The 15,916-nt window shown below is 44.3% G+C and overlaps 1 protein-coding gene across 21 annotated transcripts in view; it reads left to right on the top strand.

The window, feature by feature from the left end:
• Positions 1-15,916, top strand: part of MAGI1 (membrane associated guanylate kinase, WW and PDZ domain containing 1) — a 365,853-nt gene that overhangs the window by 296,232 nt on the left and 53,705 nt on the right. For 16 of the 21 annotated variants that reach the window (XM_076346594.1, XM_076346602.1, XM_076346587.1 and 13 more), the window contains 5 exons: positions 3,839-3,896; positions 6,240-6,328; positions 7,387-7,479; positions 11,265-11,447; positions 12,547-13,167. In XM_076346594.1, the coding sequence (XP_076202709.1) occupies positions 3,839-3,896; positions 6,240-6,328; positions 7,387-7,479; positions 11,265-11,447; positions 12,547-13,167 (1,044 nt within the window). The remainder of the gene's footprint in view (positions 1-3,838; positions 3,897-6,239; positions 6,329-7,386; positions 7,480-11,264; positions 11,448-12,546; positions 13,168-15,916) is intronic. The other 5 variants (XM_076346597.1, XM_076346596.1, XM_076346595.1 and 2 more) reach the window with 1 other exon arrangement.

The following is a 15,916-nucleotide window of genomic DNA, read 5'->3' as shown; positions in this document are numbered from 1 at the left end:
GGTTGCATAGGATTTTATTTCCACTAGGTCTATTATTGCTTTTAAAGAGGACTGTATTTACAGTTTATAGGCCTGCGTACTGGAGGATTGTATTACCAGAGAATTAACCTCTGGTTTCTGTAATGACTTGCAAGTGTGTTCTGCTTCCCACTTCTGCGTGATTGGTACGGCATCAGCAGCCAGCAGGTATTGAGTGGACTTTTAACACTACTCCAGGAACTGTTCTTTGGGATAATACGCCTGGAATAATGTTGGAGGCCTAACTTCTTTTAGTGCCAGAATTTGAAAGAAATGACAATTTAAAGAAGAACGCAGTCACTTTAGTGGTACATTAGCATTCATACAAATAATCTACAAATAACAGATGGATGCACGCCAACAACCCGCAAAGATTTCTCATGAAGGTCTTCACAAGGGTGACTTAAAGTAAGAGAGAGTTTAAAGAAAAGCAAATTTAGAGGCAATAATGAAATGGAAATGCTCCCTTCTTTCAGTCTGGTATCAGGATCTAGTGCAAGAAAAGAGCTGAAAAAATAGATGCAGGGAAACTCATGAATTGATAAGCCTGACCCCAGTTCTGCAGGCACTTGCGTACACAAGTGTTTTGCTCGGACATCACAAGATGTTCCCTTTGGTTTAATGCCAATAAGCTTTATTGAGCTCACAGCCCTTCGATATACTGTTGAGATCTGCCAATGTTGCAGTGTAAAGACAGACATTTTCAAATGGCTCAGTTGGTTACAGCAACGTTAGGGAGGGGGCATGAAAACATATGGCCTGTTCACTAACCGTACTCATGATTAATGTAAACTGGTTGTTGCCAGATATTTAGCTTCTTAGTTTATTAACAGTTTCTTTTCTAAACATAAGAAAATCAAAACTTGAAGCATTTGCACAACTTCTTGTTTTCCAAAGAAGTGGATTGAATATGGAGTAATAGATCACCTCTCTTTTAACAGAAGGTTATACAAAGGACACAAAAATTTAATCTTTGGAGTAGAATTTGACGTACACTTGGGCAGATCGTCCTGGACTCACAGGGAGCAGTAAGAGCTCAGTATCCCAAAGTCACCTCCAGCTCCTTTTTAGTGATGCATAGGTGTGACCAAAATCCCTGGTGGCTGGAGAGGTTCTTTTTTAGGAATCCATCCATCCCCTCTGTAGGGTTGGATATTAAACAAGAGCATCTCAGTAGGAATCCATGTATTTATCCCAGACTTAAAAATGTAAAATTGGATATCTGTGCATTGAATTCACGTGCTGACAAATGCTTTGAGACTGCAGTGCTGCATGGAGGTACCAAAATAAAAGCCATATGGCTCACTCGGACTCCTAATGATGCAAAATGTTTTTGGAAATCTTATATTTGTGATAAAATCTAATGCTCTGGGTCATCTTCAGTTTGGCAGGAGAGGTAGAGAAGGGAAATGAATAATTTAAAGCCGCTAAGAAGCCAGACTGTGCAACATGGCTATGGAGAATATTGCCTTTTGCTTTAGAGAAATTTCAGAGGCTTTTAGAAGTTGGAAAGTGCATCTACGTAATCAACAAGTAATGTGCTGAAAGCTGCAGTTTTGTGTATTGTAACTTCTGAAAACATAGAAGTGTGTTCCTTAAATGGAAAGCTGCAGAGATAAAAAACTGGAAAGATTTTGGCACAATACCATTTTTGAGGTTAGGAAAGTGCTGGTTTTCTGACCTTCCATGAAAATTCTTTAAAAGAAAAGAAAAAAATAAAACTTAATACCAAAAATTTTGTGAACAAAAGAAAAGCAAAACATTTTTGTTGGAGATTTAAAAATCAAAACCACTTAGTAGTCCAAAACAGGTAAAAGATATTTAGCAGGAAAAATTGTGGAAAACTCATTTTAAGGCATTTGTGCATTACTTCTCCCTTCCCCCATTCATTTTTTTTTTTCTTTTTCTTCCACTCCAGCTTGGTCTCTTTACCATTCTCTTTCACCGTAGTGCAGAGAATTAAACGGCTGCCACAACTTGTGATTTTCCTGATTGTATGCTAGGTCTTAATTTACTTGCACTGAAATTCTTTAAGCCAGTCCCGCAGTGTTTTCACCATATGGGACTCCTTTGCAAACCTGAGAGTTCCCTTTGCGAAAAGACTTTCAAGATTGGCCTCTAGCTTTCTAACGTTTTCTCACATACACTTGCACAGTGTAAAGGAATATCTGTTTCTGAAGCCTTCATTTCAGATCGATCTGCTGATAAAATTGTGGAGTATTTTCATGCCCAAAAGTTAGCACTGGCTTGCATTTAATTGCTTATGTCTCAAGGAATCCAAAGATGTTAAACCCAATAAGGATAATATAATGATGAGAATGGAAAACCTACCTTATAACTGCAAATAAGGGACATGTGGAGCAAAAACCATGAAAATCGATTTCATCTGATCTCCAGCCAACTCTGAACACAAACATAAACTTTGAGTAATTAGTCCATGTGTGTTTGTATAGATTCTGTTCATCTCCAGTCTGGAGATATTTCTATCCTTATGGCAACATAGCTGAAGTTTATAAATGCAGAACTAGATAGTTACACTTATCCTAATTAATGGGCCATTGTTGATTGTATTGGCTCAGCAGTTGACGCCATGAATGAAAATAAATCTTTGCATTTGATAATAAACAAACATAGAATATTTGCTATCAGTCTTGTCAATTTAGTGATAAATTTTGAGGAATTATTTTGCATGGAGTATTTGAACTTGTGTTATCTGACAACGTTTTTTTTAAATTATTATTATTTTTATTTAAATGAGTGTGCAGAGTCTGTGGGGCAAGGACCACACTTGCACAGTCCATAGCGTGGTGGAGCCTTCTTTCGAGTTGATTCATAGTGTTACACAAACACACCGCTCTATTGTTAATGGTAATAGATTATTTCAGTACCCACAGCCAACGGGAACATTGTGTTTAAATGAGTGGGACAAGGATCAGGCCCTTAAGTGGTACATACAGCTTTAATAACCCTCAGTTGGATGCTGAAGTGATTTTATTACATTCACTAATTATAGTTAAAGTACTATGTGCAGTCTAGAAAATCAACAGGAACAAAAGTGGATACGTTTCCAAATGTTAATTTCATCTTCAGAACTGTTTTTTGTTAATTATGCTAATTAAAAAAGGAAATCTCTGTTACATGTGATTATGGCAATATGTGTTTTTACATTAAGTGCTATGCAGTGAAATACATCTGTGTGTGCCAGCCCCACTTGGGTGGATTCCATATGCTGGGCGTTTATGTTAAACTCACTTTGTCCTGTTTTGAGATGCACTTTTGCTCACGGAGGAGCGATGCAGTGTAGATCCCTAAGAAAGGAGTCAAAAAAACCTTTTTTAAGCAGCGGTGAGCACAAATGGCTCAGCCCTGGTACAGGAGATGAAAGCGGTCTCTCTGTTAGTGTGCTACAATTGCTTGCCGTAATCTCACCCATCTTCATATGCTGGCGTTAAAATGCCTCTGGCCTGTTGCCTGCATTGGCTTCCACTGCAGTGCCTCCATCCAAAGCCATGATGGTCAAACCAGGAGGGTACTTGAGGCACTCCCAGAAAGGAAATTTATTGATCATTTGTTCATTTAATGCAAAAAGCAAATCTAAAATTGACTGGCATGGGCATCTTCCCATTGATTTGCTAAGCCAGCACTGGTGGGACAGGCTATGACATTGGTGCCGTGCTATGCCAACCTCTAAAAGGAGGCTGTGATTGGTCTGAAAAGTGTTCAAAGCGAAGTCTGAGCTGCTGATGAGTTTTGCACGCTGAGCAGGACCTGTCAGAAAAAACTTCATTGGAGGCTTCAGTAATGCTTTTTCTATTTCCAGAGTTGCCTGCTGGTTGGGAGAAAATTGAGGATCCCGTCTATGGTGTCTACTATGTAGAGTAAGTGCTGCTCTCCGGCTGTGGTGTGGCTGTCGGGTGGAGGAACGCTTTTCTCCACAGCGGTCTCTGTGCTTTGTTGGTAGCATCTCATACCGAGGAGGAGGAGACACTGGCCCCTATACAGGCTGGGGGATGCCATAGGGGCTGGGAGAGGGAACTCTGCCTTGCTTGCCCTTCCCCATCCTCTGGTGGGCTCTGGCAGCAGCACCCTGGGGTGGAGGTGGGCTCAAGTGAGACAGGAACACCCTGCGTAAGCTCCAGGGGTGAGCTCAGGGGAGACAGGACCACCCCTGGGTCAGGGCGTGCAGGAGCCCCAGCACCTCACAAAATACTTTTATCTGGAGAACATTAACAAGTCTGCAATTAACTGAGCTCAGTCCCCTTTGTATACCGCTATGATCAACATACGAGTGTGCAAAGCAGACCACCAATTCAGTTACGAGTCAGAAGAGACTCAAAAGGAGGAATGGACGAGCCTGTGTGACCGAACAGCCACAGCAGAGGTTCTTGCGTCAGGCTGTGTTGTTGTGAATAGAATTACAGGTTTAATGGGACTCTCTCTGGAATTAGAACAGCTTCTTCTTTATCTAGATGTCAGATAGCTCCCTTGGGAAACCAGAGATCTGAGTTTTGTTTCATCACGGACCCCATAAAATGAATTTTTAATTATGTGTATACTCCTGTCTGGTAGGATGGCTTATGATAGCCCTCAGAATAGACATGGAATACAGTTTCTGTCTGCTTTGGCTCATTTCTGACCCTACCATCTGTGCCTAGGGACACAAGGTTAGCAAACTGTGTAATTAAGGCTTGACATTTATTTACCAAAGACATCAAGGATATTTTTCAGCTATTAAATGCCATGCGAAGAGGTCTTACAGCATTTTTTCCTGTCACTTTATATATACATGCCCATTAGTTTTGTGGCACTCCTTAGTGATGAAATTAAATAGAAAAGTAACAGCAATGAGACATAAGTTTCTTTTACTTACTATCTATAAGCTAGCAAGACGGTTATAATTTGAGCATTTGTCTCTGTTCCTTCCAATTCAGGCACGCTATTATTGCATAATAGTTTTTATTGAGAAACAACTGTATCATAAAAAAGTTTATATGATTTTTAAAGTAGTTATCATTTTTTCTTAACTTTCTGAAGATATCTTGAAATGGGAAATCTTTTACAGAACTCATTAACTTGTTTTTATTTGAGTAGTTAAATATTTTTCCAGTGATTTAATATTGATCTTTAGGAGAAAAAAATTCTGAACATAACTATCTAGAGTGCTTCTATTGTAAATACTTGAAAAAGTGGTTGGTTGTTCATTCAGGTTTGGGGTTTTGGGGTTTTTTTTTGATAAAGACGTGGGACAAGAGACAATAAAATAGCAAGTTCTTAATGGTAAACTTTGCTTTGAATACAAAGATGGGCTTTAAGCTAATATAATTTTCCAAGGTCTATCTTCTCCTCTGCTGTAGCAAAATCACTACTGAAAAATTGCTCTTGAACAGTTGATGAGCAGCTCATCTCAGCTGCAGCCATCAGCTGCAGAGAGTCCCCAGACCTGCCCCCACCGCCCTGGCATCTGTGGCTGGTGTTTGTCATTTGGTTTCATGAAATGGTTAATCCTCTGCGGAGTGCATTGCTTGTCTGCCGTGTTTGGGGCTCGGCTGCTTTTTTTCCCTTTCCCTGAGCTTGGTGAGAAGTATTGGCTCTAAACATCTCATACAGGTCAAAAGCTGCCTAATGGCCCTCCAAGGAGGGCAGCTGAAGTTTCACCAAATGCTGGTGTCCACTGGGAGTATTTGCTGGTGGCTGATTCTGAATATATTTTGATCCATTTGGAGCCCAGCTTTCCAGCTCATAGCCTGCATCCCCGCAGATATTTTTAAGACACCCTGTTAACAGTGTGCACTCATCAGATAGCTGACAGATGTTACCAGCTGTTGGAGTTTTTGTTTTGGTTTTTTTTTAACTTCAGCGAGCCAGGGAATGACTGCACCTCTGGGAATCTGATTAAAGCAGGGATGATATAGGCCTGTCTTTTAAAATGCAATCAGACAGAGCACCTTTTCTGCTTTAATCTCATTTTTCACAGATAGGCCACTACTTTAATGTATTTGAAGGAATTAGCCATTCCTACTCAAGACATCATATCAATACTGGAATCCGCTTGTTTTCCTAAATATGCTTTTTGGCATCACTAGGTGAGTCTTGCTCCACATACACTGCTGTTGGGTTTGTTTGGTATTTCACTCCTTTCCTCAGAGGAGTTTCATGCCTGGCCGTCATTCCTGCTTGTCACATAAAGGGTTTCCTAATTTATTGCTCTCTTTCATCTCCAGCCACATCAACCGGAAGACACAGTATGAAAACCCAGTTCTTGAAGCAAAGAGGAAGAAACAGCTTGAGCAACAGCAACAGCCACCAGAAGGTTGGCACCACCGAGGGCGTGATGGTTGGGGTTTTCATGAGGGAACGTGCCCTCCCTGGCCTTGGCAGCACCGTGCCAATGTGTTTGTCCTTCCTTCTGTGGCCTTAGCATTTAAAAGCAAAATGATGTGCTCAGGAAAGGTTGCATATGCCCTTCACATAAGATGCAGCAAAGGAGAAAATCTAAACCGTATAACCACTGAAACATAGTAGCTTTCACCCCTGTTAAAGGGGAGAGATTTTTCTTTTAACGTCCTTTATTTCTGGAAAGTTTCTAGGCTTCCCAGGAACAATTAAAACACATGTTTTCCTCTTTAAACTGCTCCATCGAGTTACTCACTGTAGCTGGTGTTGTTCCAGTCTGCACTGGGACTCATAGGCTATCGAAGGGGATGAGGAATGGGCATTTACGTGCGCATTAGAGAAACCCCTCTGCATGAGAGACTTCTTAACCCAAGACCTTTGGGTGTTGTCAAGCTCTAACATCTGAAGTAATTTCATTATTTTAAAACACTTTTTTTTTCTTTTCCTTTTTTCCCCCCTTTTTTTCTTCTTTTTTTTTTTTTTTTTTTCCTTTAAATGCAGCCCAACTGCAGCGAGGGGCCTGTGGCATTTGGGTTTGTTTTGGTACCGTCGTAGCTTTCACACCAAGTTATTTCACAACAGTTATTATCCAAGGGGAAAATAATTTAGGCTTCAACATTCCTCCTGCAGCCCCATTGCCCGCAACATCAGCTCTTCTGCTTAGATGCCTGTGTGCCGTGAGGTATAGATTTCATATAAACGTCGAGACCACTTAGATGCAAATCAAGTCCCAAGTTTGAGTGTGAGATAGGGTGTCCCAGCAGACGGATCAGTTGACCTGGACATAGAGAGTCCTCCAGAATTGGTTTTTGAACATCCCATTCATTTTATTCCCTCTCTCCGTGACTCTCTTTCCTCTCTTGCCATGCTTCTCATGTCTCCTCTGCTTGAACCCCACACTCCCAGTGTGTGTACGTGCAGGACCTCATAGTGCTGTTGTGAAACGAGTAACATCTCCCTCTCTGCCCTCTCTAGAATGGACAGAGGAGTGTCCATCTCTCCCACCACCCGCTGCTCCAAACCATGTTTCAAACAACCAGGAGGCAGTTCGGGAAGCACCAGTGCAAGGTAACAACCTTGTTAAACCAGTTGTAAAAGTGCAACAAGGTTTTTTTCCTGAGAATGAAATTCCCTCAGCCACCAGCAAAAGGAATATCTCCATGACTAGTGTCACACACCAGGGCACGTGCCTGCTTACTTGAATTCACATAGATTTTGAGACTAGTTGTTTCGAGACCACATTTGTTGCCAAATGCAAGAGGCAAATGAGATCGCCTGCAACAAAAAAGGGTTGTGGCTATTCTCTGTATAGCATTCCAACTCTTTAAAAAGGCATGGTGAAAACATGAGTTACAACATCGGTGGGATTTAACAGCAACTGTGGTGGATGCAAATGCAAGTAGGAGGAGACCCTTTTCTATAGAGCTGTATGGATATGCAAGGATTAGACTTTTACACCTTCTAAACTCTACTGAGTTTAGAATGTGGCTCTTATTATAAGATCTAGCGCAGAGATTTCTTTCTGTTCTCATAGGTCAACATTCCCTCCCAAAAAGCAGCACAAAATCTCACCGTGTTGCACTGTGATTAAGACACAGACATACGTTAACATGGTCATGTTCTAGTTTGAGAGCCAAAGCCAATGTCACCCCACGTCTGCATTTGTGGGCAGGTAGATTTTCAAGTTAAAGTAGTTTAAGAGCCCTGGAAACTGGTCAGTGGAAACTGGTCAGTGTGTTTGGGAGCTGTGATGTGCATAGGTTGTCGGCACTGTTTGGCAGGACCTTGGTTTTGGAGAGCTTTGGGTGTCTTGGTTGCATTTGTGACATCTGAGCAGCCAGGCTCTGGTATTGCCATGGATGAGTCTGGCTTGCAACTTTATGGATTTTCCTTTTTGTGTGCTTTGAATCCAAATGAAAATTTGGGGGGGGGTAGGAGCTGGAGGGAACAGCAGAAGAGGGAGATCCTCTGCCATTTGGAGAGCTTTGCAGAGCTACCGGGCCTCCGTGCTGAATCTGACTTTCTGTAGTAACAAAGGGCAAAGAGGCACAGGCACCTTGGCCACATGTTAGGGGCAAATTATATCATGTTTCTGAAAAATCTGAGTTGAAGCTCCTCTGGGAAGCTCTGCATGAGGAGGGAATGATAATAGGTCCAAATACTGCAGACCTACTTTGAAGTTGTACATGTGTACAAGTACTTTGGGCTCTTACAGCCTTATTTATTAGCGTCAATGGTCTGTGTATAGCCAACTGCTCACAGACCAGTTGCTTGTCTTAAATAACTAACCAGACTGGACATGAATCGTTCCTGAATTTGCAGCGTGAGCTGAAACATTGCCAGATCAGGTTGCCAGCAAGGGCAGAGAGTCCTCCTTGTACCTGTTGCAGTACAAGTGCTCTCTGGTTACAAGTGGTTGTAAGTTGGCTTCATCTTTGGCTACATATAAATTGCATAGCAACCGAATGGTATTGCCCGGGTCTGCAGGAACCAGAGGCTGGGGAAGATGAGAGAGGGGGAATCTGGCTGGAGCACGTCATCCTGACAGAACTGAGAGCAGCTGGGGCGGAGGCTGGCCCCGGGAGCTGGGAAATACTCCCATGCTCTGCAGGTCAGCCGTGGTCTCCGAAGGTGAGCCTGGCAAGGGTGCTGCTGTGCCGGGCTGCCTTTCCTGCTGTGAAGAGCCAGGGAGTGCTCTCTGCTGCAGGTGGCAGCAGATCAGCCCTTCCAAAACAGATGTGTGAAGTTTAACAGTATCCAAAGCCCCCAGCACATTCATTCCAGAGGGGTATTAGAGTACATTAGAGTAATCTAGACTTGCAGCAAAGAAAAACGCGGGAGGTCTGGGCATGGTACCCCGACCACCAAGCATCTGGGGTTAGGCATTTTATCAGAGTGCCCCAAAACAGCTGGTCTTCCTCAGGGAGACATCTGTGAATGCCATTTCTGCCTCTTCCACTGTCAGGCTGAAGCGAGGGCTGCCCAAGCATCCATGCATGGCAATGCAAAGGACCTGTCACGCAGGGGATGACGTTAGAAGCCTCACTCAGTTCTCCACCCACTCCCGACTGCCAGCCACAAAATTTTGCAGTAACGTTACAGGAGAGAATTAGCCTGTCTCAGCACCACTCTGAGTGACATGTCCTGGTACCCGCTGATGACTCCTTCTCTCTTTCATTCCTTCCTTTTTCTTTCTCAGTGCTGCTGCCTCTTTTCCCACTCCCCATTTGCAGTAGCTATTTCCAGCTTCCCTGTCCCCCTGCCCTATGCCCAGGCATTTTCGTATCTCCCACTGATGGCACTGCTGGTGGGGACATCGGCACAAGGACCCTTCCTTGTGCCCCTGGCATCGCTCTCCCAGCTGGAGTTTTGTAGATACACTCATTTAAAATGTGATCCCCTCCCAAATGCTCTAGGTGGGACGTAGCCTGTGGTGCTGCTATCCTACAGGGCACCTACAGGGCAACTACAGGGCAAGTTCACCCTGTGTTTGTAGGCAGACGCCAGCAAGCTGTGCTTGTTCTGCTTGTCTTTTGAAGCAGAAATCAGCACAGGACCAAGCCCCGCTGCACACTGCCTCTCAGCCATGTTTGTTACCTGAGACGTTGGGTTGCACTTTGATAGTCTGGGTTTTTTTGCAGCTTGGGGTCTGAGCAGGGCATCTGGCCACGATGTGCTTACCATGTTCCTGTGCTACCCTTTAAAGGCAGAAGACTGCAAGTCCTCACACTGCCCCCTCATGAATAATCTTCAAATATAGGTTTTTTTTCCCCAGTCAAAGGCTTACAAGTCGCAAATCCCCTCACTCTCCCTCAAGGTCTCCTTTCTGAACAGAGGCCCATGGCAATGCTGCCGAAGTTTTTGAAAGTACGCCAGCTCTCCTGGCTGCGATACACACTGCTGATCCTGGAGCTGTCACCAGAGGGCTTAGTGGCACAGTCTTTTCCCCTCTAAGCATTAAAAACAATTAAAAGTGCAAAGGTGTTTAGTGTTGGCACTCTGAAGTACAGCAACTGTGATTCCTCTTCCGAGCCTGTGCAACATGCTTTGCAAGGACGCGCTTTTGTCTTTGGAGCACCTTGCTCCCTCTTAACCGTGCTCCCAGAGAGCATTAACAGCCCTCCAGCACAGCCACTCCGGTCCTGGGCCGCTCTTTGATCCATACTTCACAACGGCAGTGTTTCATCCACAACAGGCAAGGAGCAGAAAGGAAAGAGAAAAGACTTCAAACCGTGTCTGAAGATCAACATCAGTGCCATCCCCTCTTTGACCAGAGGCGGTCACAGGGTGGTAGCGATGGTGGGGCCGGGGGGGTTACGCTAAAGGGTTATGCAGTGTCTTGCCACAGCTCAGAAGTTCCTTTTTGCTTGGCGGGTTGGGAGAAAGCCAAGTGGTGAAAAACATAATGATACTCCCTTCCGCAGAAATTCTTGCTGCAGACTCCTTCTGTAGGAGGCATTTGTGCTGCCCCTGTGCCATCCTTCCTGGGATGGATATAACCACCTCAGGACAGAGATAAGACACATATCTAAGCCAGCATTGCCAGCTTTAATATATTCTGTTCCTTAAAGCAGCATGTTTTCCCCTTTGTAGCCTTGAGGCTTTGGTGTGCACAACCACAGCTAACAAAGCACCAGGTACTAGGGGGTTTGCTTACTTTTTTTACTGCATGATTGGATCCAAGGAGACGGGTGGAGTGCAATGAGATGAGAGGGTGCTGGAGTGAAGTTCAGTCCCGTCCCAGCACACCGCTGTGTTTGTCTGTGTACTTGTTAGAGCGGGGAGGGGCAGAGAAAAAACAGATCAAACACTCTTGCCTGCCTGTTTATAGATTTTCCAAACTTCCTACACAGGAAAACCTTTTTTTACACGAAACCCTTCTGAGTTGAAAGGGAAGTTCATCCACACCAAGCTAAGGAAAAGCAGCAGGGGTTTCGGCTTCACTGTCGTTGGAGGGGATGAGCCGGATGAATTTCTCCAAATAAAAAGTTTGGTGCTTGACGGCCCCGCAGCGTTGGATGGCAAAATGGAAACAGGTACCGATGCTTTAAATCAAAATCCCTACCACCACTTTGGTTTATGTTTTTACAGCTGTTTTTATGTACAATTCATAAAGAACTTCAGTCCTCATCCCTTTTTTGGGGAAAGGCGTTCAACTTTCCAATCAGCAAGCAGGGAAGTGAGATACATTGAGAGATATGTTCAAAATCTTATAGCAAGGCACTTCACGTGCTGGAAATTCATCTCAGGTGTCAAAATACCCAGCTGGGGCTCTGCCAGCTCCTGCTCTCCGCACGCTGACCTGTGGAGAGGAGCCAGTGGTTGTAGGGTCCCGCGTCAGGCTGCGGGTTACTGTGCCCCGCTGTGGCAATGGCTGTGGTATTTTTGTAGGGCTGCATCACTCTGTGGTTTTTGTATCTGTCATGCCGCTCACCCCCTCTCCAAAGCTACTCCCAGGGAATGGGAAGAGAAGTGGGCTAGTTTGCATTTCCCTGTGTGGAGGCACCAAGGGCCAATTTGTTTTGCCAGAGATCAGGCCCAGCAGGATGAAATCATGTTAGGATTCACCCGAGGTCACAACTCCTCACTTGCAGGTGGAGCATCACAACATTAAACATCCCTGTGTTGCAGCCCCAGTGTTAAAAAATTAATCATAACTTAATTGATACCTAGATTTCAGGCCAAAGTATGTCTGAGACAGGACACGTGGCACCATATTTGAGCAGTTGGTATTTGAGAGCCTTCTGTTATAGCTCTCATGTGCTCTCAGTTTTGTTTCTATCATATGTCAGTGAAGCACAGGGTATAACAGTGAGAGTCGGGCTTCGAAATAACCGTTAAATGGGCCATATACCATCATTGGAATTTATTAATTTTTTGCATAAGCCAATTCCATTTTCACTTTCAAAAACGTTTATGTACATAAAGGCTTTATGCAGTGAATCCATCGTGTACAGATAGTTCTTGCTTGCCCAAATGTCACCGCTCCTTTTCCTTGCAAAGGTGCTTAAATGCTACTGTTGACCTGTGAGTGGTACCTGCGGATGCTGCGGATCAGCTCGCAGGCTCTAGTCCTCACCTTCCCAGGGTGCACAAAATGTATGTGTTTGGTATATCTGTCTGTGTCCTCTGCAGGGGACGTCATAGTCAGCGTGAACGATACCTGTGTGCTGGGGCACACTCACGCTCAAGTTGTGAAAATCTTCCAGTCCATCCCCATCGGTGCCAGCGTGGACCTCGAACTGTGCCGAGGCTACCCCCTGCCCTTTGATCCTGATGATCCCAACACGAGCCTGGTTACGTCCGTGGCAATTTTGGACAAAGAGCCGATCATTGTGAATGGGCAAGAAAATTACGACTCCCCGGCGAGCCACAGTAGTAAAACAGGGAAAGTAAATGGCACAAAGGAAGCAAGACCCAGCAGCCCGGCTGAGGTCTCTTCCAACGGACCCCATGGTTACCCCAATGACACGGTCTCTTTGGCATCTTCGATAGCAACACAACCTGAACTCATAACTGTGCATATAGTGAAAGGGCCTATGGGCTTTGGGTTTACTATAGCAGACAGTCCCGGTGGGGGCGGCCAAAGAGTGAAACAAATCGTGGACAGCCCGCGGTGCCGCGGCCTGAAGGAGGGCGATCTTATAGTTGAAGTCAACAAGAAGAATGTGCAGAGCCTCACTCACAACCAGGTGGTGGATATGCTGATTGAATGTCCTAAGGGAAGTGAAGTCACGTTGCTGGTGCAGCGAGGAGGTAAGTCTTCAAAACCGCTTTAAAATATTTCTTCTTGAAATTCAAAAAAAATGCATGTCATGAAAGACCTGCTCTCCTAAATTCTCTGTAGAAATGGTTTATGTCCTGAGGTGTAGGAACTGCCCCAAGTTGGCAGTTGTCAGGTCACGTAGATGGTTAAAATTATTTATCGTTTGATGCTGCACTGGGGGGAATGTGCATGTAGTTCCCATGCGCACGTGCACAACACCCGTCTTCTGGTAATGCACAAAAGGGCAGTACAGTTACACCTTTACTTCCATAACAAACCCTGATCTCATGCTTGTAAAATTTAATTATTTTAAATAGAACATGGACATTTCTTGAGCTGTTCTGGGAGATGGAAGAGGCTGGTAATAACGTTCTGTAATTTGCAGTGTTCAAAATAAGATATCCAATGACTTTTCACTGTGGAAGGGTTACACCTGGGATACAGTTGGGAGCGGAGGAGGGAATTTAAACTCCTCCAAGTTGTAAGCAATTGAAATGTTACTTCTGGACACGTTTATTTGCTGCGCAATCGGGAGCTGAGCTCATTTTCGGTTGCATTGCTGAGAGGCAACCAGCAGGTACAAAAAACACCCTACAGGCAGTATGTCTGCAGCCCACGTGGGAGCATGGATGGTAGGTAACCTGTCAATGGGGTCAGTCCATCCACAGGAACTCTTTCCCCGCACATAGTAAGTATGAAGTAACCTGAGGTAGCACACCCCACCTCACGTAGCACACTTTTACTCTGTGGATTAAAATTACTGGAAGAGTTAGTGTTAAGCTCGCAGGGAAAGTCTATGTCAGCTCTTGAGTGCAAAGTCAAGAGCAGAGGGGTCAGCTCTCCCTCTCTCTGCTCTGGCATTGGCAGCAGGGATCTGAGAGGGGCAAAGCCCCAGCCCCACTTGTGCTCCCTTTCCCATGCAGTGGTTTTTATGGACAACACGCACATTGGTGCTCAGTGCCTCGCAGGGACGAGCGTGCTGCAGAGACGGAGTTAAGCTGACAAGTAGGTGCTGAACGCAGCCCCCAGCCAGCCCTGGGAGGAGCGTTTTATATAAAAGTACTTTTCTGATGCCTTTTCTAAACTGTTTTGATTGTAGTAAGTTAGCAACAAAAGCCAGTCCGTTTTAACGGGGGACAAGCTGCTTTCTGAATTTGCAACTCTGGTTTGTTGTTTTTAAAGACCTATTTCAAGGAATTGAGGACACTGATTCTGCAATGAATAGCAGCTCTGGAGAAAGCACTGCCTTTCTTATACTCCTTCCTTTCCAAGTGCTTACTCTGTTTTTGTATTTTGATATTAAATTAAAAAATAGAGAACAGAATATATTAAGAATTCTCCAATTTTCAAAGTGTGAGTTCCTTAAAGACTTTCAGTACTAGAACGGTTTAAAAAAATGCACTGTGTTCTCATGATTAATATATGTATTATGGAGGAAATATGGTTGGAAGAAAAATAGCAGCTATTATTAATCCTCCTGGAGAGCGTATATATATCTGGTAACACCATACATTAATTATTTGAATTGTGGGTGACATTTAATAACCCTCTGTATGCCTTGAAGGTATAATGAAAAGATTTGATGAGGAAATAAAAGCATAGTTTTAATAAGATAGTAAATAGTTCCCTGGTAATCTTGCTGAATATCTCTCATTTTTTTATTTAATCGAGATACTAACCACATGTTGAGCATTTGCTGTCACCTTCCTGGGTAGATACCATATCAATCTCCTTGAACTGCCTCCCTCCTTTCAAGGTCCTGTCATTTCCATCTCATCGTAGAGCACTTGCAGTTCCAAATTTCACGCTTTCGTGGTACGGGACTCAGAAACTGTGGTGGCCCTGGATCCACGGTTAATCGTTGAAACATGTTTTTCTTCACATCCAGAAGAAAGCTGGACCGAAAGGCACACAAGCTGTGGCACAGAAGCCAAGCAGAATACGGGCAGCGGTAGTAGCCCCAGCATCAAAACTAGTCGGGTTTGTTTAAAGCTTGTAAGATGGAGCTGGCTAAAACACACCTGGCACTCAGCGCTGCTGCACTTGGGTCCTTTCTCCCCTAACTTTACCTCGTGTTACCCTTGCCAAGTCTTCTATCAGAAGTGCCATCCCCAGACAAGGTGCCACTATTTATTTTGGTCCAATTATAGAAATGTATTTGGCTCTGGTGTCTGATAAGCTTCAGGGCTCTTGAAGAAGTTCTTCCTTAGCTTCACTGTCAGTTGTCCTTTCCTGCTCCTCCCTCTGGTGTCCAGTGAAGAAAATGCTCAGATGCTGTCAGGCATCCTTGCATTAGCCTAACATTTGCATTCAGTCAGGCTTTGCACGAAGCGTCCCTGCAACGCTAAGGCTGGTGTTCAGAGCTGTCGAACGGATTTGTCAGAAGTGATTACTAATCAGGCAGAAAAATATCAGAAAGAGATGTGTAATATATGGGAAAAGCTCTGCCAGCTCCAAGCTACTGGTGCACTCCCAACAACGAGATTTAATTGTTAAAATGCACACCTGCAGCCCCTGAGAGCAGCCTGTAAAATATTTACTGTAAAGTGTATTCAGCTGAAGCACTGGCTTATGGGAGCGGATGAGTCTTGCCGTTGCCTTTCAGTGAGGAACAGAAGGGTGATTTCAGGAAGGATGAAGCTGAAATGCCCCCTCTGTGTGCTCGGCTGCTCGCGTGTCATCTGAAAATCATTTGCAGGACTCGTACAAGGTTGGGGCAGGGGGATAAATACATTAAGA

This window comes from Aptenodytes patagonicus, chromosome 8, assembly GCF_965638725.1.
Source record: "Aptenodytes patagonicus chromosome 8, bAptPat1.pri.cur, whole genome shotgun sequence".
Taxonomy (NCBI): domain Eukaryota; kingdom Metazoa; phylum Chordata; class Aves; order Sphenisciformes; family Spheniscidae; genus Aptenodytes; species Aptenodytes patagonicus.
Note: the sequence above shows the minus strand (reverse complement) of the source record. Positions and strands in the feature narration are given on the sequence as shown.